At 47.4% G+C, this 17090-nt stretch overlaps 1 protein-coding gene across 1 annotated transcript in view; it reads left to right on the top strand.

Moving 5' to 3' along the window:
* The window catches only part of CBLC (Cbl proto-oncogene C), a gene marked incomplete at both ends in the record, with an annotated part of 36092 nt that extends 22969 nt beyond the window's left edge, over window positions 1-13123 (top strand). Inside the window, 2 exons of the mRNA XM_080703621.1 lie at window positions 9961-10032; window positions 12992-13123. Coding sequence (XP_080559747.1) covers window positions 9961-10032; window positions 12992-13123 — 204 coding nt within the window. The remainder of the gene's footprint in view (window positions 1-9960; window positions 10033-12991) is intronic.
* Window positions 13124-17090: the final 3967 nt, after the last annotated feature.

Here is a 17090-nt window from a genome sequence, read left to right as displayed (position 1 = left end):
CTATGTGTTAGGCAACACATATGTGTTGCAAATATGTTAAGCAACCCAAATATTTCCAGGTTTAATCCCAGTACCAAAAAATAATAATAATAAATTGATTTGTTTATTTATACACACACATATATATATATTATTAATACTATTTTTTGGGGGGTGGTACTGGAGATGGAACCCAGGGCCTTCTACCTCCAGGCTATATCCCCACCCTATTTTATTTTTTTATTTGTAAACACAGTCTTGCTAAGTTTCTAAAGGGCATTCTACCTCTAAGCAACACCCAAGCCCTATATTATTATTATTATTATTATTATTATTATTATTATTATTATTATTATTATTATTATTTTGCGGTACTGGGGATTGTAAAGGGCTTCACTAAGTAGTTGGAGGCTGGCTGCCAGTGGTGATCCTCCTGCCTAAGCCTCCCAAATAGCATGCACCACCACGCCTGGTGAACCTATATATCTCTATAAAGCTTTATATAACATTTAGATTTAGATAAGGCTCAAATACACAGCATATTTAGCCTCCAGATATGCATATCTCTAATTACAGATGTATAGGATGCCAAATACATAGAGCAATTGAAAATAATAGTATTTAGCCTGAGTTATAAAGTTATACATTTTGTGTGTGTGCCACCACTCCCGGCTCTTTCTAAGTTTTATCATTTACAGATTATTTGCAACTCCCTCAAACCCTCCCTCTGCCACTTGCTTAATCTTCTCATTTTTATTCTCATTCTATTTTTTCCTATGGCATAACACAGTTATTTAGAACAAAAAAATCTTGCCAAAGTGCTTTCCTATCTAAAAGTGGTTCTCTTTTTCTCTTAACTGTTTTTTCTCTTTTTTATTTATTAAAATACCTCCTCTCTAAAAATAAATCAATAAAAGCCAGGTGTGGTGGTGCACACATGTAATCCCAGTACATAAGAGGCTGAGACTAGTGGATCACAAGTTCACAGCCAGCCTTAGAAACTTAGGAAGGCCATCTGCAACTTAGTGAGCCTGTTTCAAAATAGAGGAATAAGTCGGGCGTGGTGGCGCACACTTGTAATCCCAGCTTTTGGGAGGCTGAAACCGGAGGATCGCGATTTGCAGACAGCCTCAGCTATTTAGTGAGGCTCTTTGCAACTCAGTGAGACCCTGTTTCAAAATAAAGAATAAAAAATAGGACAGGGGGTGTAGCTCGGAGGTCAAATGGCCCTGGGTTCCATCCCCAGCCCATTAAAAAAAAAAAAAAAAAACAAGAGGGATAAAATAGCATTAGGATGTAGCTTGGAGGTAGAATCCCCTTGGGTTCCAACCTCAGTACCAAAAAAATAAAAAGACTTAGAATATTTCCTTTCCTTTGGAAAGTCTAAGAGCTCTCATTGGAGCTATTAGCTCCACCTTTTGAACTGATGTTCCAGGCAGCAAATCTTTGGCTTTCAGCACCTGCTGTCTTATGACCACGGAATATCCAGCTATCCTCTAGTCAATGTTTATAAGGTTCCTTCCTTTCCTTCCTTCCTTCTTCCCTTCTCTTTCTTTCTTTCTTTCTTTCTTTCTTTCTTTCTTTCTTTCTTTCTTTCTTTCTTTCTTTCTTTCTTTCTTTCTGGTACCAGAAATGAACCAAGGGATATTCTACCTCTGACTCTGAGCTACACCCCCAGTCCTATTTTTTTATTTATTATTATTAATTTTTTTATGGTACTGGGGTTCCTGGAAGCCCTTCTACCTCTGGGCTACACTCCCAGACCTATTTTATATATATTTTTTTAATTTGGAAACAGGGTCTCTTAAGCCAGGGAGGCTGGCTCCAAACCAGCGCGATCCTCCCGTCTCCGCCTCCCAAGCGCGGGGATTACAAGCGTGCTCCACCACGCCCGGCTTTATTTTTTATTTTTGAACAGGGTCTCACTGAGTTGCAAAGGGCCTCACTGATTATCTGAGGCTGTCCATGAACCTTGATCCTCCTGTCTTAGCCTCCCAAATGCTGGGATTACAAGCGTGCGCCACTGTGCTCGGTTCATGACATTTATTTCATTGGTGAAAAGGTCCGAGTCAGGCTCTGCTATCGGCTGATCAGACAAGTCCAACCCACTAGAATCAACAGTGGTCAAAATCTTCAGGTAGTTTCATTGTACTGACCCATCATCACTTGCTGGCAGTAGAGTCACTAGCTTTAGGGTGAACATAGTCTTAAGGCTGACATTTGGGTTATCTAGTAGGATGGCCTGGTATTTCCCATTTTTCCAGTACTTGGCCAGAAAACATATTTCTTTTTCATTTTTCTTTCTTTTATTTTTTTCAGGTCTGGGGATGGAACCCAGGGACATTTGACCTCCAAGTTACACCCCAGCCCTATTTTGTTTTTTATTCTTTATTTTGAAACAAGGTCTCACTGAGTTTCAAAGGGCCTCATTAAATAATAGCTGAGGCTGACCACAAACTGTGATCCTCCTGTCTCAGCCTCCCAGATGCTGGGGTTACAAGCGTGCACCACCACGCCCGGCTCTTATTTTCTATTCTAATAGAACCAACCCTTGGTGAGAACAAACAAACTAATAGGTTGCCCTAGTAAACTTCTACACCTCCAATAATAAGTCACAAGTGGCAGTTACTGTTCAATAGTGGTTGCAACACATAGGCTACTGGCCACATTGTGTCTTCTAATACCTATAAATGTTTCCAGGGCTGTACCTTCTTTTTTTTTTTTTTTTGGCGGTACTGGGGTTCCTGGAAGCCCTTCTTCCTCCGGGCTACACTCCCAGACCTATTTTTACATTTTTATTTGGAAAAGGGTCTCCTAAGCCAGCATGCGTGGCTGGCTTCGAACCTGCACGATCCTCCTGTCTCCGTCTCCCAAGCGCAGGGATTACCAGCGTGCGCCACCACGCCCGGCCTGTACCTTATTTTCTATGCACATATTATTTAGACTCCTATGGTAAATTAAGCAGATTAAGTCTAGGGGCTCTCATGAACTTTAGTTTTAACTTCTCAAAAGCATTTTGCCACTCTGAGGCCAAAGTCAAAGGCATTGTCTCTGTTATAATGCCTTCATACAGTAGTTTTTCTATTAGTCCAAAATATGGTATTTAAATAAGAGAATCCTAGCCGTGCATGGTGGCGCATGCTTGTAATCCCAGCATTCGGGAGGCCGAGATCGGGAGGCTGAGACCCATCACGGTTCGCAGACAGCCTCGGCTACTTAGTGAGGCCCTCCGCAACTCAGTGAGACCCTTTCTCAAAATAAAGAATAAAACATAGAGCCGGGTGTGGTGGCGCACGCTTGTAATCCCCGCGCTTGGGAGGCTGAGACAGGAGGATCGCACAGGTTCGAAGCCAGCCTCAGCTACTTAGTGAGGCTGTCAGCAACTTAGTGAGACCCTGTTTCCAAATAAAATATAAAAAAGATCTGAGAGTATAGCCTGCAGGTAGGTAGCCTCTGGGTTCCACCCCCAGTACCACCCAAAAAAAAAAAAAAAAAGAATAAAGAATAGGGCTGGGGTGTAGCTCAGAGGTAGAAATGCCCCTGGGTTCCATCCCAGACCCGCAAAAAAAAAAAAAAAGAGAGAGAGAGAATCCTGCTGACATTTATAGGAATTCACATATCTGTCTGCAATCTCTGCGTTCCCCAAGTCTCAAAACAGCCTGTATCTGATCTGACATCAGATATTGGGTGCTTTGGTTGATCTGAATTCTCAGATAGGTAATTGGTTTTTGCAAATTCCTTTTTAGAGGAGACCTTATATCCACATGATTCCAGGTGGTTCAATGTTGTAATCATATTTAAAAAGTCAGTGTCCATCGCCCAGGCTGGCTATAAGCAAGTTATCCACATATTACAGAAGAACTTCTTGATCTAACTGCAGCTCTCCCAAGTCCTTCATTAGGCGTGCGTGCGTGTGCGTGTGTGTGTGTACGCGTGTGTGCACTACTGGGGATTGAACCCAGGGGCATTCTACCTCTGAGCTACACCCCCAGCCCTATTTTTTATTTTTTTATTTTTTGTGGTACTGTGGATAGAACCCAGAGGCCTTTTACCTCCGGGCTACACCCCTGACCTATTTTATATTTTATTTGAAAACAGGGTCTCACTAAGTTGCTGACAGCCTCACTAAGTAGCTGAGGCTGGCTTCGAACCTGCACAGTTCTCCCGTTTCAGACCCCAAGTACTGGGATTACAAGTGTGCGCCACCACGCCCGACTCTATTTTTTATTTTGAAACAGGGTCTCACTGAGTTGCAAAGGGCCTCACTAAGTAGCCGAGGCTGTCCGCGAACCGCGATCCTCCTGTCTCAGCCTCCCAAATGCTGGGATTGCAAGCGTGCGCCACCACGCCTGGCTCCGATTTTTTATTCTTTATTTTCAAACAGTGTCTTGCTAAATTGCAGATGGCCTCACTAAGTAACTTAGATGGCTTTGAACCTGCGATCCTCCTGTCTCCGCCTCCCAAGTACAAGCATGTGCCACCACACCTGGCTTATTTTTATTATTATTTTGTGTATGTGTGTGTGTGTGTGTGTGGTACTGGGGCTCCTGGAAGCCCTTCTACCGATGGGCCTCACTCCCAGACCTATTTTATACTTTTTACTTGGAAACAGGGTCTCTTAAGCCAGCGAGGCTGGCTCCGAACCAGCGCGATCCTCCTGTCTCTGCCTCCCAAGCGCGGGGATTACAGGCGTGCACCACCATGCCCGGCTTATTATTATAATTTTTTTTTTAAATAAGGTCTAAGCTGGGCGTGGTGGCTCACACTTGTAATCCCAGCGCTTGGGAGGCTGAGACAGGAGGACTGCACAGGTTCAAAGCCAGCCTCAGTTACTTAGTGAGGCTCTCAACAACTTAGTGAGACCCTGTTTCCAAGTAAAAAATATAAAATAGGTCTGGGAGTATAGCCCGGTGGTAGAAAGCCTCTGGGTTCCAACCCCAGTACCACCAAAAAATAAATAAATAAGGCCTAGCTAAGTTGATGAGAATCTTACTCACTTGCTGGGGCTGGTCTCAAACCTGCGATCCTTCTGTCTTTGTACCCCAAGTACTGGGGTTACAGACATCAGCCACCACACCCAGCTGCACTGGGCTTTTAGTAAACAGAGCAGTCTCTCACCAAATGATGCAGGATGCTCAGTGCCACAGCCTGGTCCCAGAGACAAAAGACACTCACTCCGGACACCACAATCAGATGATCAGGCTTCTTCATTCACTGGTGAACACTCAGCCGGCAATGCTGCGGGACTGGGCCTCAAGCAAAGAACTCACATGAGTCATAGGCCCTCAGTCTTCTAATTTTGGGAGAGGAGGGGTAAACCCAAGATTTTGTTTTGTTTTGTTTTGTTTGGGTGGTACTGGGAGTGGAACCCAGAGGCTTTCTACCTCCCGGCTATACTCCCAGACCTATTTTATATTTTATTTAGAAACAGGGTCTCACTAAGTTCCTGAGAGCCTCACTAAGTAGCTGAGGCTGGCTTCGAACCTGTGTGATCCTCCTGTCTCAGCCTCCCAAGTGCGGGGATTATAAGTGCGCCACCACGCCCGGCTAAACCCAAGATTTATTTTACCTAGAGTAAGCAAGATACAGAAAGCAGAAGTGGTTAATTTACATATTCTCCTCCAGCCCTCTCTAGTCTTGTAAATGGCCCAGAGAGGCTCTTTCCCGTTAGGGAGAGCTCTCCAGGATTGCCTAGAGAATTTGAAAGAGGGTTCCTGTCTTTATCTTCCGAAGCGTCCGCTTGCACAACTCAGGGGAAGGGAGTAAGGGAATCCTTATTTTTCCCATCTTAAGTCTGAATTCCTAACTATCAGTAATTCCAAGACTCTGTCTGGGTTTCTTACCTCACCACCACCTCTTTGACCTGTTTTATTTTTTTTTTAAACCCATTTCCTATCTTGGTTTCTTTGTTCTCTTTCCAGCATCCCAGGAATGTCCTACCTCAGGGCCTTTGCACAAGCTCTTCCCTTGGCCTGGGTCACCTTTCCCCAGCCTTTCTTCCCTTTCTCGGGGAGGCCTTCCCTAAATATCCTACTGAAAACAGAGCCCTGCACCCTGGGCCCTGCAACACTGTCACCATCCTCCTCCCCACCCAGCAGAGCATTCAGTGTTGTTTTCTGTCACCATCAGCAGGCTAAAACCTCTCTGGGTCAAGACTGCATCTTATTACATACCTCTTGTATCTTCAGAGCTTAGAATAGTGCCTGACACACACAGTAGGTACTCAATAAACAGAAGTTGAATAAACAGAACTGAGTCTTCCCAACAGCCCTATAGAGTCAAAAATGGTCCTTCTTCCTTTGTTCTGTAAAGGAAAAAGAGCTCAGAGAGGTGGTTGTACCTGCCCAAATCCACATAGCCTGAAACAAGATAAGGTAGCATTGGGCTCTTTTTTTTTTTTTTTTTTTTTTTGCAGGTCTGGGGATAGAACCCAGGGGCATTCAACCTCTGAGCTACACCCCCTGCCCTGTTTTTTATTCTTTATTTTGAAACAGGGTCTTACTAAGTTGCAGAGGGCCTCACTAAGTAGCTGAGGCTGTCCGCGAACCGCCATCCTCCAGTCTCAGCCTCCCAAATGCTGTGATTACAAGCATGCGCCACCACGCCCAGTGCATTGGGCTCTTTAAGGCCCCCAAATCATTCTCTCCCCTTACACATACCCACTGTGGTGCTGGGGGTGGAACCCAGGGCCAGGCATGCTAGGCAAGTACCCTACCACCAAGCCACACCCTAGCCCCCATCTGTCTATATTTTTATTTTATTTATTTATTTTTGGTAGTGAGGATTGAAGTCAGGGCCATTCCACCTCTGAGCTACACGCCTGGCCCTATCTTGATTTCATTTTTTTATTCTGAGTTCTTGCCTAGTTGCTAAGGCCTCATTAAGTTGCTGAAGCTGACCGACCTAGAGCCTACAATCCTCCTTTCTCAGCCTCCCGTGTCCTGGGATTGCAGGTGTGGGCCACCACGTTCAGCATTCTATTTATTTATTTTTTAAGTGAGACCTGACTAGCCTTGCTTTCTTCTCCCCCCCCCCACATCCCACCCTTAGATTTTCTGAGACCCTGGCCCCGTGGGGAGGGGCAGGTTAACATCCAGGGCAGGCGGAGTGCACATCAGCTTCAATCAATACTGAGCGGACCTCAAACAAACAGCTCAGGAAGTCCGGGAACATTATTGGACCACAGCAAACAAGAGAGCCAGCAGGAAGGGGGGTGGCGGCAAGACCAGCGAGGGAAGCTAAAAACAGATCCCGACCTGAAGCCAAGAGCAAATGGAAGCATTAGGAGGCACTCAGCCGGCTCCCTGCGGACAGCGAGGGACGCAGCCAGAAGCCAGGCTGACGGTGCCAGGCCGCTGGGGCGCAGGTGCGCCCGGGTGTGGCCTCCCCTCTCCCCCTAAACGCTGCCCGATTCAAATTCCAGCCAACTCCTACTTTCCTTCTTCAAAACATTCCACATAGCTGGGCCCAGGGCACATGTCTGTAATCCCAGTATGTGGGAGGCTGAGACAGGAGGATCGTAGGTTCAAGACCAGGCTCAACAACCTAGTGAGACCCTGTTTAAAAATAAAAATAAAGCCGGGCGTGGTAGCGCACGCTTGTAATCCCCGTGCTTGGGAGGCAGAGACAGGAGGATCGCGCAGGTTCAAGCCAGCCGTGCGCGCTGGCTGAGGAGACCCTGTTTCCAAATAAAAATGTAAAAATAGGTCTGGGAGTGTAGCCCGGAGGTAGAAGGGCTTCCAGGAACCCCAGTACCACCAAAAAATATATAAATATAAAAATAAAAATAAAGCCGGGCGTGGTGGCGCACACTTGTAATCCCTGCGCTTAGGAGGCGGAGACAGGAAGATCGCGCAGGTTCGAAGCCAGCCGCGCAGGCTTAGGAGACCCTGTTTCCAAATATAAAATAGGTCTGGGAGTGTAGCCCGGGGGTAGAAGGGCTTCCAGGAACCCCAGTACCACCAATAAATAAATAAATGAATGAATAAATAAATAAACAAATAAATAAATAAAATAAAAAGGGCTGGTGGAGTAGCTCAGAGGTAGAATGCCCCTGGGTCCAACCCCCATCACCAAACAAACACAAACCATACCGCATGAGAGACAGCCCTGGGCTGGCTACTTCCCAGCAAGGGGACTGTCATCATGAGAACAGTTCGGTGTGTGGCTCCTGCCCTCGGCTCTGCCTCCCGCCCCCACCAGTGCTGGGGATGGAACCTGGGGTCCTGTGTGTACGAGGCAAGCACTCCACCTCTGAGCCTTGTCCCCGGTCCTGTGCCGAAGCTTGAACCCAGGAGCATTCCTCCATCAAGCGTCACCCTCAGTTCTTTTTTGTTTGTTTGCTTTTGTTTTTGAAACAGGATCTTGCTAATTTGTTGAGGCTGCACTGGGCGTGGTGGCGCACGCTTGTAATCCCCGCGCTTGGGAGGCTGAGACAGGAGGATGGCGCAGGTTTGAAGCCAGCCTTAGCTACTTAGTGAGGCTCTCAGCAACTTAGTGAGACCATGTTCCTAAATAAAGTATAAAATAGGTCTGGGAGTATAGCCCGGAGGTAAGAAAGCCCCTGGGTTCCACCCCCAGTACCACAAAATAAATAAATAAATAAATAAATAAATAAAATATTTTGTTAAAGCTGGCCTCAAACCTACAATCCTCCTGTCTCAGCCTCTCAAGTATGAGGATTACAGGTGTGAGCCACCAGGCCCAGCTAAAAGGCTTTTTATGGTTGTTGTTTTCACAAATAAAAGGGCGGAGGATGTAGCTCTCAGTGGCAGGGTACCCCTGGACACCCAAGTTAGCAGCCAGGGTACCACAAAAATGAAAAAAATGGCCAGGCATGGTGGCGCACGCTTGTAATCCCCGCGCTTGGGAGGCGGAGACAGGAGGATCGCGCAGGTTCGGAGCCAGCCGCACTGGCTTAAGAGACTCTGTTTCCAAATAAAAATATAAAAAACAGGTGTCTGGGAGTGTAGCCCGGAGGTAGAAGGGTTTCCAAGAACCCCAGTACCACCAAAAAGAAAAAAAAAGAAAGAAAGAAAGAGAAAAAAATGAAGACCTAGAACACCCCAAGACATTTTCTTATCTGTGAACTGATTACTCACAGCCACCTTCTTGCTTAGTAGACCAATGTCGGATCCACAAAGACAGAATTTTTTACCTGCCTTATTCATAACTGAGTCCTCAGAGGCTAGACAAGGCCTAGCATGCTAGAGATGCTCAGGAAATATTTGTGGGATAAATGGGTGGAAGGATGGATGGACTTTTATTTTTTATTTTTATTTTTATTTTTTGCGGGTCTAGGGATGGAAGCCAGGGGCATTCGACCTCCGAGCTACACCCCCTGCCCTATTTTGTATTCTTTGTTTTGTTTCAGGTCTGGGGGTGGAACCCAGGGGCATTCGATCTCTGAGCTACACCCCTGCCCTATTTTTTATTCTTTAGTTTGAAACCGGGTCTCACTGAGTTGCAGAGGGCCTCACTAAGTAGCCGAGGCTGTCCGCGAACCGCGGTCCTCCGGTCTCAGCCTCCCGAATGCTGGGATTACAAGCGTGCGCCACCAGGCCCGGCTTGGATAGAACTTCTTCCTATTCAAGGCAAATGGGGGGGAGAAACCCAGCATGGATTAGGGACATGACCCTGTCATAGGGCCCCACCACCGCTATCACCCCTGTCTGTTCCTCTGAAGTGCCAGTCCCCAGGCTGTCCCTCCCCTGGGACATTTCTGAATCTCTTCCCTTCCAGAAACCTCTGGCTCTACCCAAGCTCCGGGCTCCCCTGACCTTGCCGAGAATCAGGATTGTGGCCTCAGCCCCGTGGGAAGTCATCTCTGGCCCCCAGGCCACAGAGGGGGCCCCAGAGTGAGTAGAGAAGACAGCGGGTTGGGCTGAGACTCCTGGGTGTAGGGAGAATGGGGCAGAGAAAGGGTGGAAGAGAAACACACTGGTCTCAGGAAATCCATAGCCCCCAACTCTTCCACTGCAGACACTCCTGAAGGGAAAGTCCGGCCCAGCCGCCCCTGTGGGGCCCATGATCGGTCCCAGGCCTGGAGGCCAGGTGAGTCCTCTCTCAGCCCCTCCAGACCCCTTCGCCTGGCCGGGCCCTGGTCCCTCCACCTCGCTAAGCCCAGATGTGCTATAATCTAATGCACCTCTCTTTCTGCATCGTAGGGCACCCAGGTTTGCTGCTAAACGGAGCCTCGGGGGCAGAAGGGGTCTGTGAAATGGAAATAAACTGTCAAGTGTGGCCAGTCTTCTACCGTGTGATGGAGCAAGGCAGCAGCCACCAGGGGGCAGCTTGGCATTGGGAAAGGAGCCCCCAGGTCTGATGTCCACCTGATCCCTGGGGGAAGTCTGGGCAGTGGCCCCACCCACCTTCAGATGTCACATGGAATGGGGTCTCTCACCTCCTCCCTCAGCCCCTAGAGTCCCATTTCCCAGTCAATCAGGCATCCACCCCCCCATCCCGGCAAAAACATTTCTGGCTGGGCATGGTGCCATCCTAGCAAAAACATTTCTGGCTGGGCATGGTAGTACATGGCTGTAATCCCAATACTTGGGAGACTGAGAGGAGGATCACAGGTTTGAGGCCAGCCTCAGCAACTTAGCAAGGCCCTGTTTTAAAAAAAATATAGGGCTAGGCGTGCAGCTTGGAGGTAGAATGCCTCTGAGTTTAATCACCAGTACCACAAAACAACAACAAAAAGAAGAGAAAAAAATTGCTGGAACCAGGTTCTGTATTCCTGGTCAAAAAAATCACACATTAGAGCCGGGCGTGGTGGCGCACACTTGTGATCCCAGCATTCGGGAGGCTGAGACAGGAGGATCGCGGTTCACAGACAGCCTCAGCTACTTAGTGAGGCCCTCTGCAACTCAGTGAGAGCCTGTTTCAAAATAAAGAATAAAGGGCTGAGGGTGTAGCTCAAAGGTACCCCTGGCTTCCATCCCTAATACCAAAGAGAGAGAGAGAGAGAGAGAGAGAGAGAGAGAGAGAGAGAGAGATCACACATTAGCCATGTGCAGTGGCACATACCTGTAATTACAGTACTTGGGAGACTGAGGATGGAGGATCACGGGTTAGACACCAGCCTCAGCAACTTAAAGAGACCCTCAGCAATTTAGTAAGACCCTGTTTCAATTATTTGCGTGCACGCGTGTGTGTGTGTGTGTGTGTGTGTGTGTGTGTGTGTGAAACAGACTCTTACTAGAATCTCTCTATACTGCCGAAGTTGTTCTCGAACCTGTGATCCTCCTGTCTCAGCCTCCCAAGAACTGGGATTCCAGGCATACCTCACCACATCCAGCTCAAAATAATTTTTTGTCCCCCCCCGCAGCTAGCTCAAATTTTTAAAAATGAAAAGAGTTGCACAGAGGCAGAATGCCCCCCCCCAAAAAAAACCCCTCACATTTCCTTGAAATTGAGGCTCCCAGTGTTGACACACCTGCACGGTCTCCTCTTTTTTCCTCCCCTGCCTTCATGTTCTTCTCCCACGGTAATAACCGCCAGGCTAAATGGCACTGAGGAAGCATCTCCCTACCTCCTCACTAGCCCCAGAGGGACTCGGGCTTCCTCCACTCGAGGCTGGAGCAGCCCACACCCCGAGCCACTGTCCCACGCGAGCCCTGTGCTGAGCACTGCTGCCCGAGGAGAAGCCCTGTCTGCAGTCACAGTCCAGGGAGGGACGGGCCTGGGATGACCCAGAGTGGGTACAGCGAGGGTCAGGGAAGGCTGCCCGAACACAGGGGACACCTGCCCATCCTGGGAAATCAGGGAGGGCACCCAGGAGGAGGAGATGTCTGTGCCAAGGCATAAAAGATGACAAAAGAGTATCTGTAGGAAGGGATCACAGATTCCATTCCAAGTAACAGAAGCCACCTCTGGGACAGAAAGGGAATTTACTGGAATCAGGTGTGGTGGCGCATGCCTGTAATCCCAGTACTTGGGAGGCTGAGATAAGAGGACTGCAGGTTAAAGGCCAGCCTCAGCAATTTGGCAAGGCCCTCGGTAACTTGGTGAGACTGTGTTTCAAAATAATTTTTCAGCCGGGCGTGGTGGCGCACGCTTGTAATCCCCACACTTGGGAGGCTGAGACAGGAGGATCGCACGGGTTCGAAGCCAGCCTCAGCTACTTAGTGAGACTCTCAGCAACTTAGTGAGACCCTGTTTCTAATAAAATATAAAATAGGTTTGGGAGTATAGCCTGGAGGTAGAAAGCCTCTGGGTTCCACCTCCAGTACCAACCAAAAAAAATTTTTTTTTCTTTTTTGGTGTGGTAATTGGGATGGAGCTCAAGGGCATTCTACTGCCAAGCTACACCCTCAGCCATATTCTTTTATTATTATTATTATTATTATTATTATTATTATTCTTTATTGGAAACAGGGTCTCACTGAATTGCAAAGGGCCTCACTAATGCCTGGCTCAAAATAATAATTAAAAATAAAAAAAAAAAGGACTGGAGAGCTGGGCGTGGTGGTGCACACTTGTAATCCTAGCATTTGGGAGGTTGAAACAGGAGGATCCGGATTCGCAGACAGCCTCAGCTACTTAGTGAGGCCCCTTGCAACTCAGTGAGACCCTGTTTCAAAATAAAGAATAAAAAATGTGGCAGGGGTGTAGCTCGGAGGTATAATGCCCCTGGGATCCATCCTCAGTACCACAAAAAAAAAAAAAAAAAAAAAAAGGCTGGGATGTAGCTCAGAGGTAGAATGCCCCTGGCTTCAATCTCCAGTACCAAAAACAAAAAAGGGGCTTTATAGCTGAGTGTGGTGGTGCACACTTGTAATCCCAGCATTCAGGAGGTGGAGACCAGAGGATCGCAGTTCACAGACAGCCTCAGCTACTTAATAAGGTCCTTTGCAACTCAGTGAGACCTTGTTTCAAAAAATAAAGACTAAAAAATAGGACCAAGGTGTAGCTTGGAGGTAGAATGCCCCTAAGTTTCATGCCCAGTGCCATAAAAAAGGGGGGGGGAGCTTTATCTGGAATATTTTGGTGGGGGGGGGGTCATTCACAGAAACCCAGGAGTAACATGGAGAGCCAGGATTGGAAAAATGAGGAAGAAGGCTGGCAGTCGGCCAGCAGTGGCTACCCAGCCATGGTCACGCCACAGAACCGGTCTGATGAGGGCACGGTGGTGCCCCAGTGACCACAGGACACTGCAGTCCTCTCACTGCCCCAGAAACAGGATGTGGCCGCTCTCCTCATTAGCCGCAGCTCCTCACAAATCACTCCCACCCTGGTGCAGACGGTGGCCTTTGGGGTTACTGCTCAGGGTCGCTGCAGTCAGGATGCAGGGAGGGGCCCTGCGGGAGCGGCTCTGGCTCAGCGTGTGATCAAAGGGTGCAGTGAAGTGGTACTTGGGGCCAGCAGCGACCTGGGCAGGTGTCTGCAGTCTCCACACTCCCCGTGCAGGCTCCACGCTGCCAGTTTGGTTTCCCCAGTACAGCTGTCTCCTGTGGCCACACCGCTCCAGGTGAGTGCGGTCGCCCTTCGTACCTCTGGTTCTGCACCTGTGGATTTGACCAACTGTGGATCCAGAACAGAATTTGTGTGTGTGTATGTGTGTGTGTGTGTGTGTGTGTGGAGAGAGAGAGACAGACAGAAAGAGAGAGTGGTACTAGGGATTACGCTCAGGGGCAGTCTACCTCTGAGCTACACCCCCAGCCCTATTTTATTTTTTTATTTTGAAATAGGGTCTCACTATTTTGTAGAGGACCTTACTAGATTGCTGAGGCTGGCCTCCAATCCTCCTTGTCTCAATCTCTCAAATACTGGGATTACAGATCTGCACCACCATGCCTGGCTCAAATATATTTTTAAAATTGCAAACTCAAGCCAGGCGTGGTAGCATAATCCTAGTACTTGGGAGGCTGACACAGGAGGATCACAGCTTTGAAGCCAGCCTCAGCAATTTTGCGAGGCCCTCCCCAACTTACTGAGACTCTACTTCAAAATAACATAGGACTGGGGGTGTAGCTCAGAGGTAGAATGCCCCTGGGTTCAATTCTCACTACCAAAATTAAATAAATATTAGGAGACCCTGTTTCCAAATAAAAATGTAAAAATAGGTCTGGGAGTGTAGCCCAGAGGTAGAAGGGCTTCCAGGAACCCCAGTACCAAAAAAAAAAAAAAAAAAAATCAAAATTAAATAAACAAATAAATAAATAAATAAAAGAAATTAGCTGGGCATGGGCATGGTGGTGCACACTTGTAATCCCCGCACTTGGGAGGCTGAGAGAGGAGGATCGCACAGTTTCGAAGCTAGCCTCTCTGGCTTAAAAGAACCTGTTTCCAAATAAAAAATATAAAATAGGTCTGGGAGTATAGCCCGGAAGTAGAATGCCCCTGGGTTCCATCCCCAGTTACCCCTCAAAACACACACACACACACACACACACACACACACACACACACACACAGAAATTAGAGGGGTTTGAAGGATGACGACATAGACCCTCACTTCTTCGTGGAAAGTATTGAGCTTGGATTATAGATGACCATGTGGAAATGAGAGATCAGTTGAGTCCATCTTTGGTGGGTCTGGTGTCTTTGAGAAATAGGATCTGCCCCAGCTGCCATAGTTTCTTCTCCAATATTAACTCCTGGCATGAAAGTATGGCAGGGTTTGCCCAAGTGGAGGTCACTGCAGCTCCAGCAGAGGCAGGAAAGCAAACATCTGTTCTTGTTGACTTCAACAAAGGGCATTAATCTTGCAAACACTACCCATTGCAGCTGGGCGTGGTGATCCATGCCTGGGAAGCTGAGGCAGGAAGATTGCAGGTTTGAGGCCAGGCTCAGCAACTTAGTGAGAGCCTGTCTTAAAATTAAAAATAAAGCCAGGCACAGTGGCACATACCTGTAATCCCAGTACTTGGGAGATTGAGACAGGAGGATCACAGGTTCAAGGACAGTCTCAGCAAGTAAGGAGACTCTCATCAACCTAGCGAGACCCTGTTTCAAAATAAAAATAAACAGAGCCGGGTGTGGTGGCGCACGTTTTTAATCCCAGCATTCGGGAGGCTGAGACCTGGAGGATCGCGGTTCGCGGACAGTCTCAGCTACTTAGTGAGGCCCTCTGCAACCCAGTGAGACCTGGTTTCAAAATAAAGAATAAAAAATAGGGCAGGGGGTGTAGCTCAGAGGTCAAATGCCCCTGGGTTTCATCTACAGACCCGCAATAAATAAATAAATAAATAAATAAATAAATAAATAAATAAAAATAGAGCCGGGAGTATAGCTTAGAAGTAGAATGTCCCTGGGTTCAATCCCCAGTACCACAAAATAAATAAGTAAAATATAAAAAATAAAAAATAGTGCTGGGAGTCACTCAGTGCTAGAGCACCCCTGGGTTCAATCCCTAATGCCACTAAGTAAATAAAGTACATAGGAGGATGTGCATAGGTTATATGCAAATATTTATGCTATTATTATAAGGAACTTGAGCATCCGGAGGGCACAGGATCCTGGAACCAATTCCCCATTGATACCAAGGGACATCCGTATTCAGTCAAGTGGCACGTAACGTCGTTCCAGCGGACGCTGGTCTACAGGTACAGCTGTGATCCGACAAGATCATGTCACCTGGTGACATCAGGGCCATCTTAGTTTGTGTAGGGCACTCTGTGGCGCTCGACCAATGGCAAATCGCAGAACAACACCTTCCTCAGAGCACTTTCCCGTCGTCAAGTGACGCACGACTATACATCTAAGCGCGTGAGACAACAAGGACAGAATTGGAAAATTATTTCATTCCGTCCACAAATATTTACTCATCTCATGCGAGCACTGTCCTAGGCACGAGAGATAAAAAGTCCCGAACCAGAGAGAAAGAGAGAGAGAGAGTTTCTGTTCTCTTGGATCTTAGATGCTGGGCCAAACAGTAAAAATAAATAAACACCATGGATCTGGCAGCGATAAACGTTAAGGAGGAAAATTGTAGTAAGAGGAACAAGGAGTGGCTGGGAGAGCGGGAGTTGCCAGTGGAGACCGGAGGGCTGGGGAAGGCTCTGAAGGAGGCGCACCGGGGGAGCAGGGGGAGCCAGCGAGGGAGGAAGCCAAGCAGGCAGGAATGTTCTGGCAGAGGGAAGAGCAGGTGCAAGGTCCTGCAGCGGCCACATATCTGGTGTGTTAAGGAACAGCAAGGCAGCAGAGACCAATGTGTTTTAGTGGAGTTCATGCAGGGAAGTGAGCAGTAGATAGGGTCGAGGAGATACTGAGGGCCAGATCCAGGACCCTGGGAACTATGGAGAGAACTGTCTGTCCGTCTGTCTTTTTTTTTTTTTTTTTTTTTTTTTTTTTTTTGCAGGTCTGGGGATGGAACCCAGGGGCATTCGACCTCCGAGCTACACCCCCTGCCCTATTTTTTTTATTTATTTTGAAACAGGGTCTCACTAAGTAGTAGCTGAGGCTGTCCACGAACCATAAGCCTCCTGTCTCGGCCTCCCGAATACTGGGATTACAAGCATGCACCACCACGCCCGGCTCTGTCTGTCTTTTTTGGTATTGAAGGTGGAAAGCTATATCCCCAGCCCTTTTTTTTTTAACAATTTTTTATTGAACATAAGTAGTATACATTTACACTATATTTGGTGCCCTCTCCCCCCCCACCCCCGTTTTCTCCCCCCCCCACCAATGGTTGTCCAGGTTAACCATGTCTTATTCATAATTTTACACATGTTCAGGTGTAGACCCTCATTAATCAAGATCTGCCTTTCTCCTCTCCTATCTTTCCATTAAAACTTAGCTAGTATTTCCCCTCTAATATCTGGAGTCCCACTGGTATCCTTTGTGTTTTCTAGTTTGGGCATATTAGAGGAAACATGTGTACCTTCTCCTTCTGTGCTTGGCTGATCTCACTTAACATGATGCTCTCCAGGGCTTTCCATCTTTTTGCAAATGATATAATTTTGTTCTTCTTTATGGCTGAATAGAATTCCATTGTGTGTATTTCCCACAGTTTTGCTATCCATTCATCTGTTGATGGAGATCTGGGTTGGTTCCATATTTTGGCTATTACAAATTGTGCTGCTATGAACATAGGTATGCATATGTTGCTGTATTTCTCTGAATTCAACCCCTTTGGAAAGATAACCAGGAGTGGTATAGCTGGATCA

Source organism: Muscardinus avellanarius, assembly GCF_963383645.1.
Source record: "Muscardinus avellanarius genome assembly, chromosome: 10".
Taxonomy (NCBI): Eukaryota; Metazoa; Chordata; class Mammalia; order Rodentia; family Gliridae; genus Muscardinus; species Muscardinus avellanarius.
Note: the sequence above shows the minus strand (reverse complement) of the source record. Positions and strands in the feature narration are given on the sequence as shown.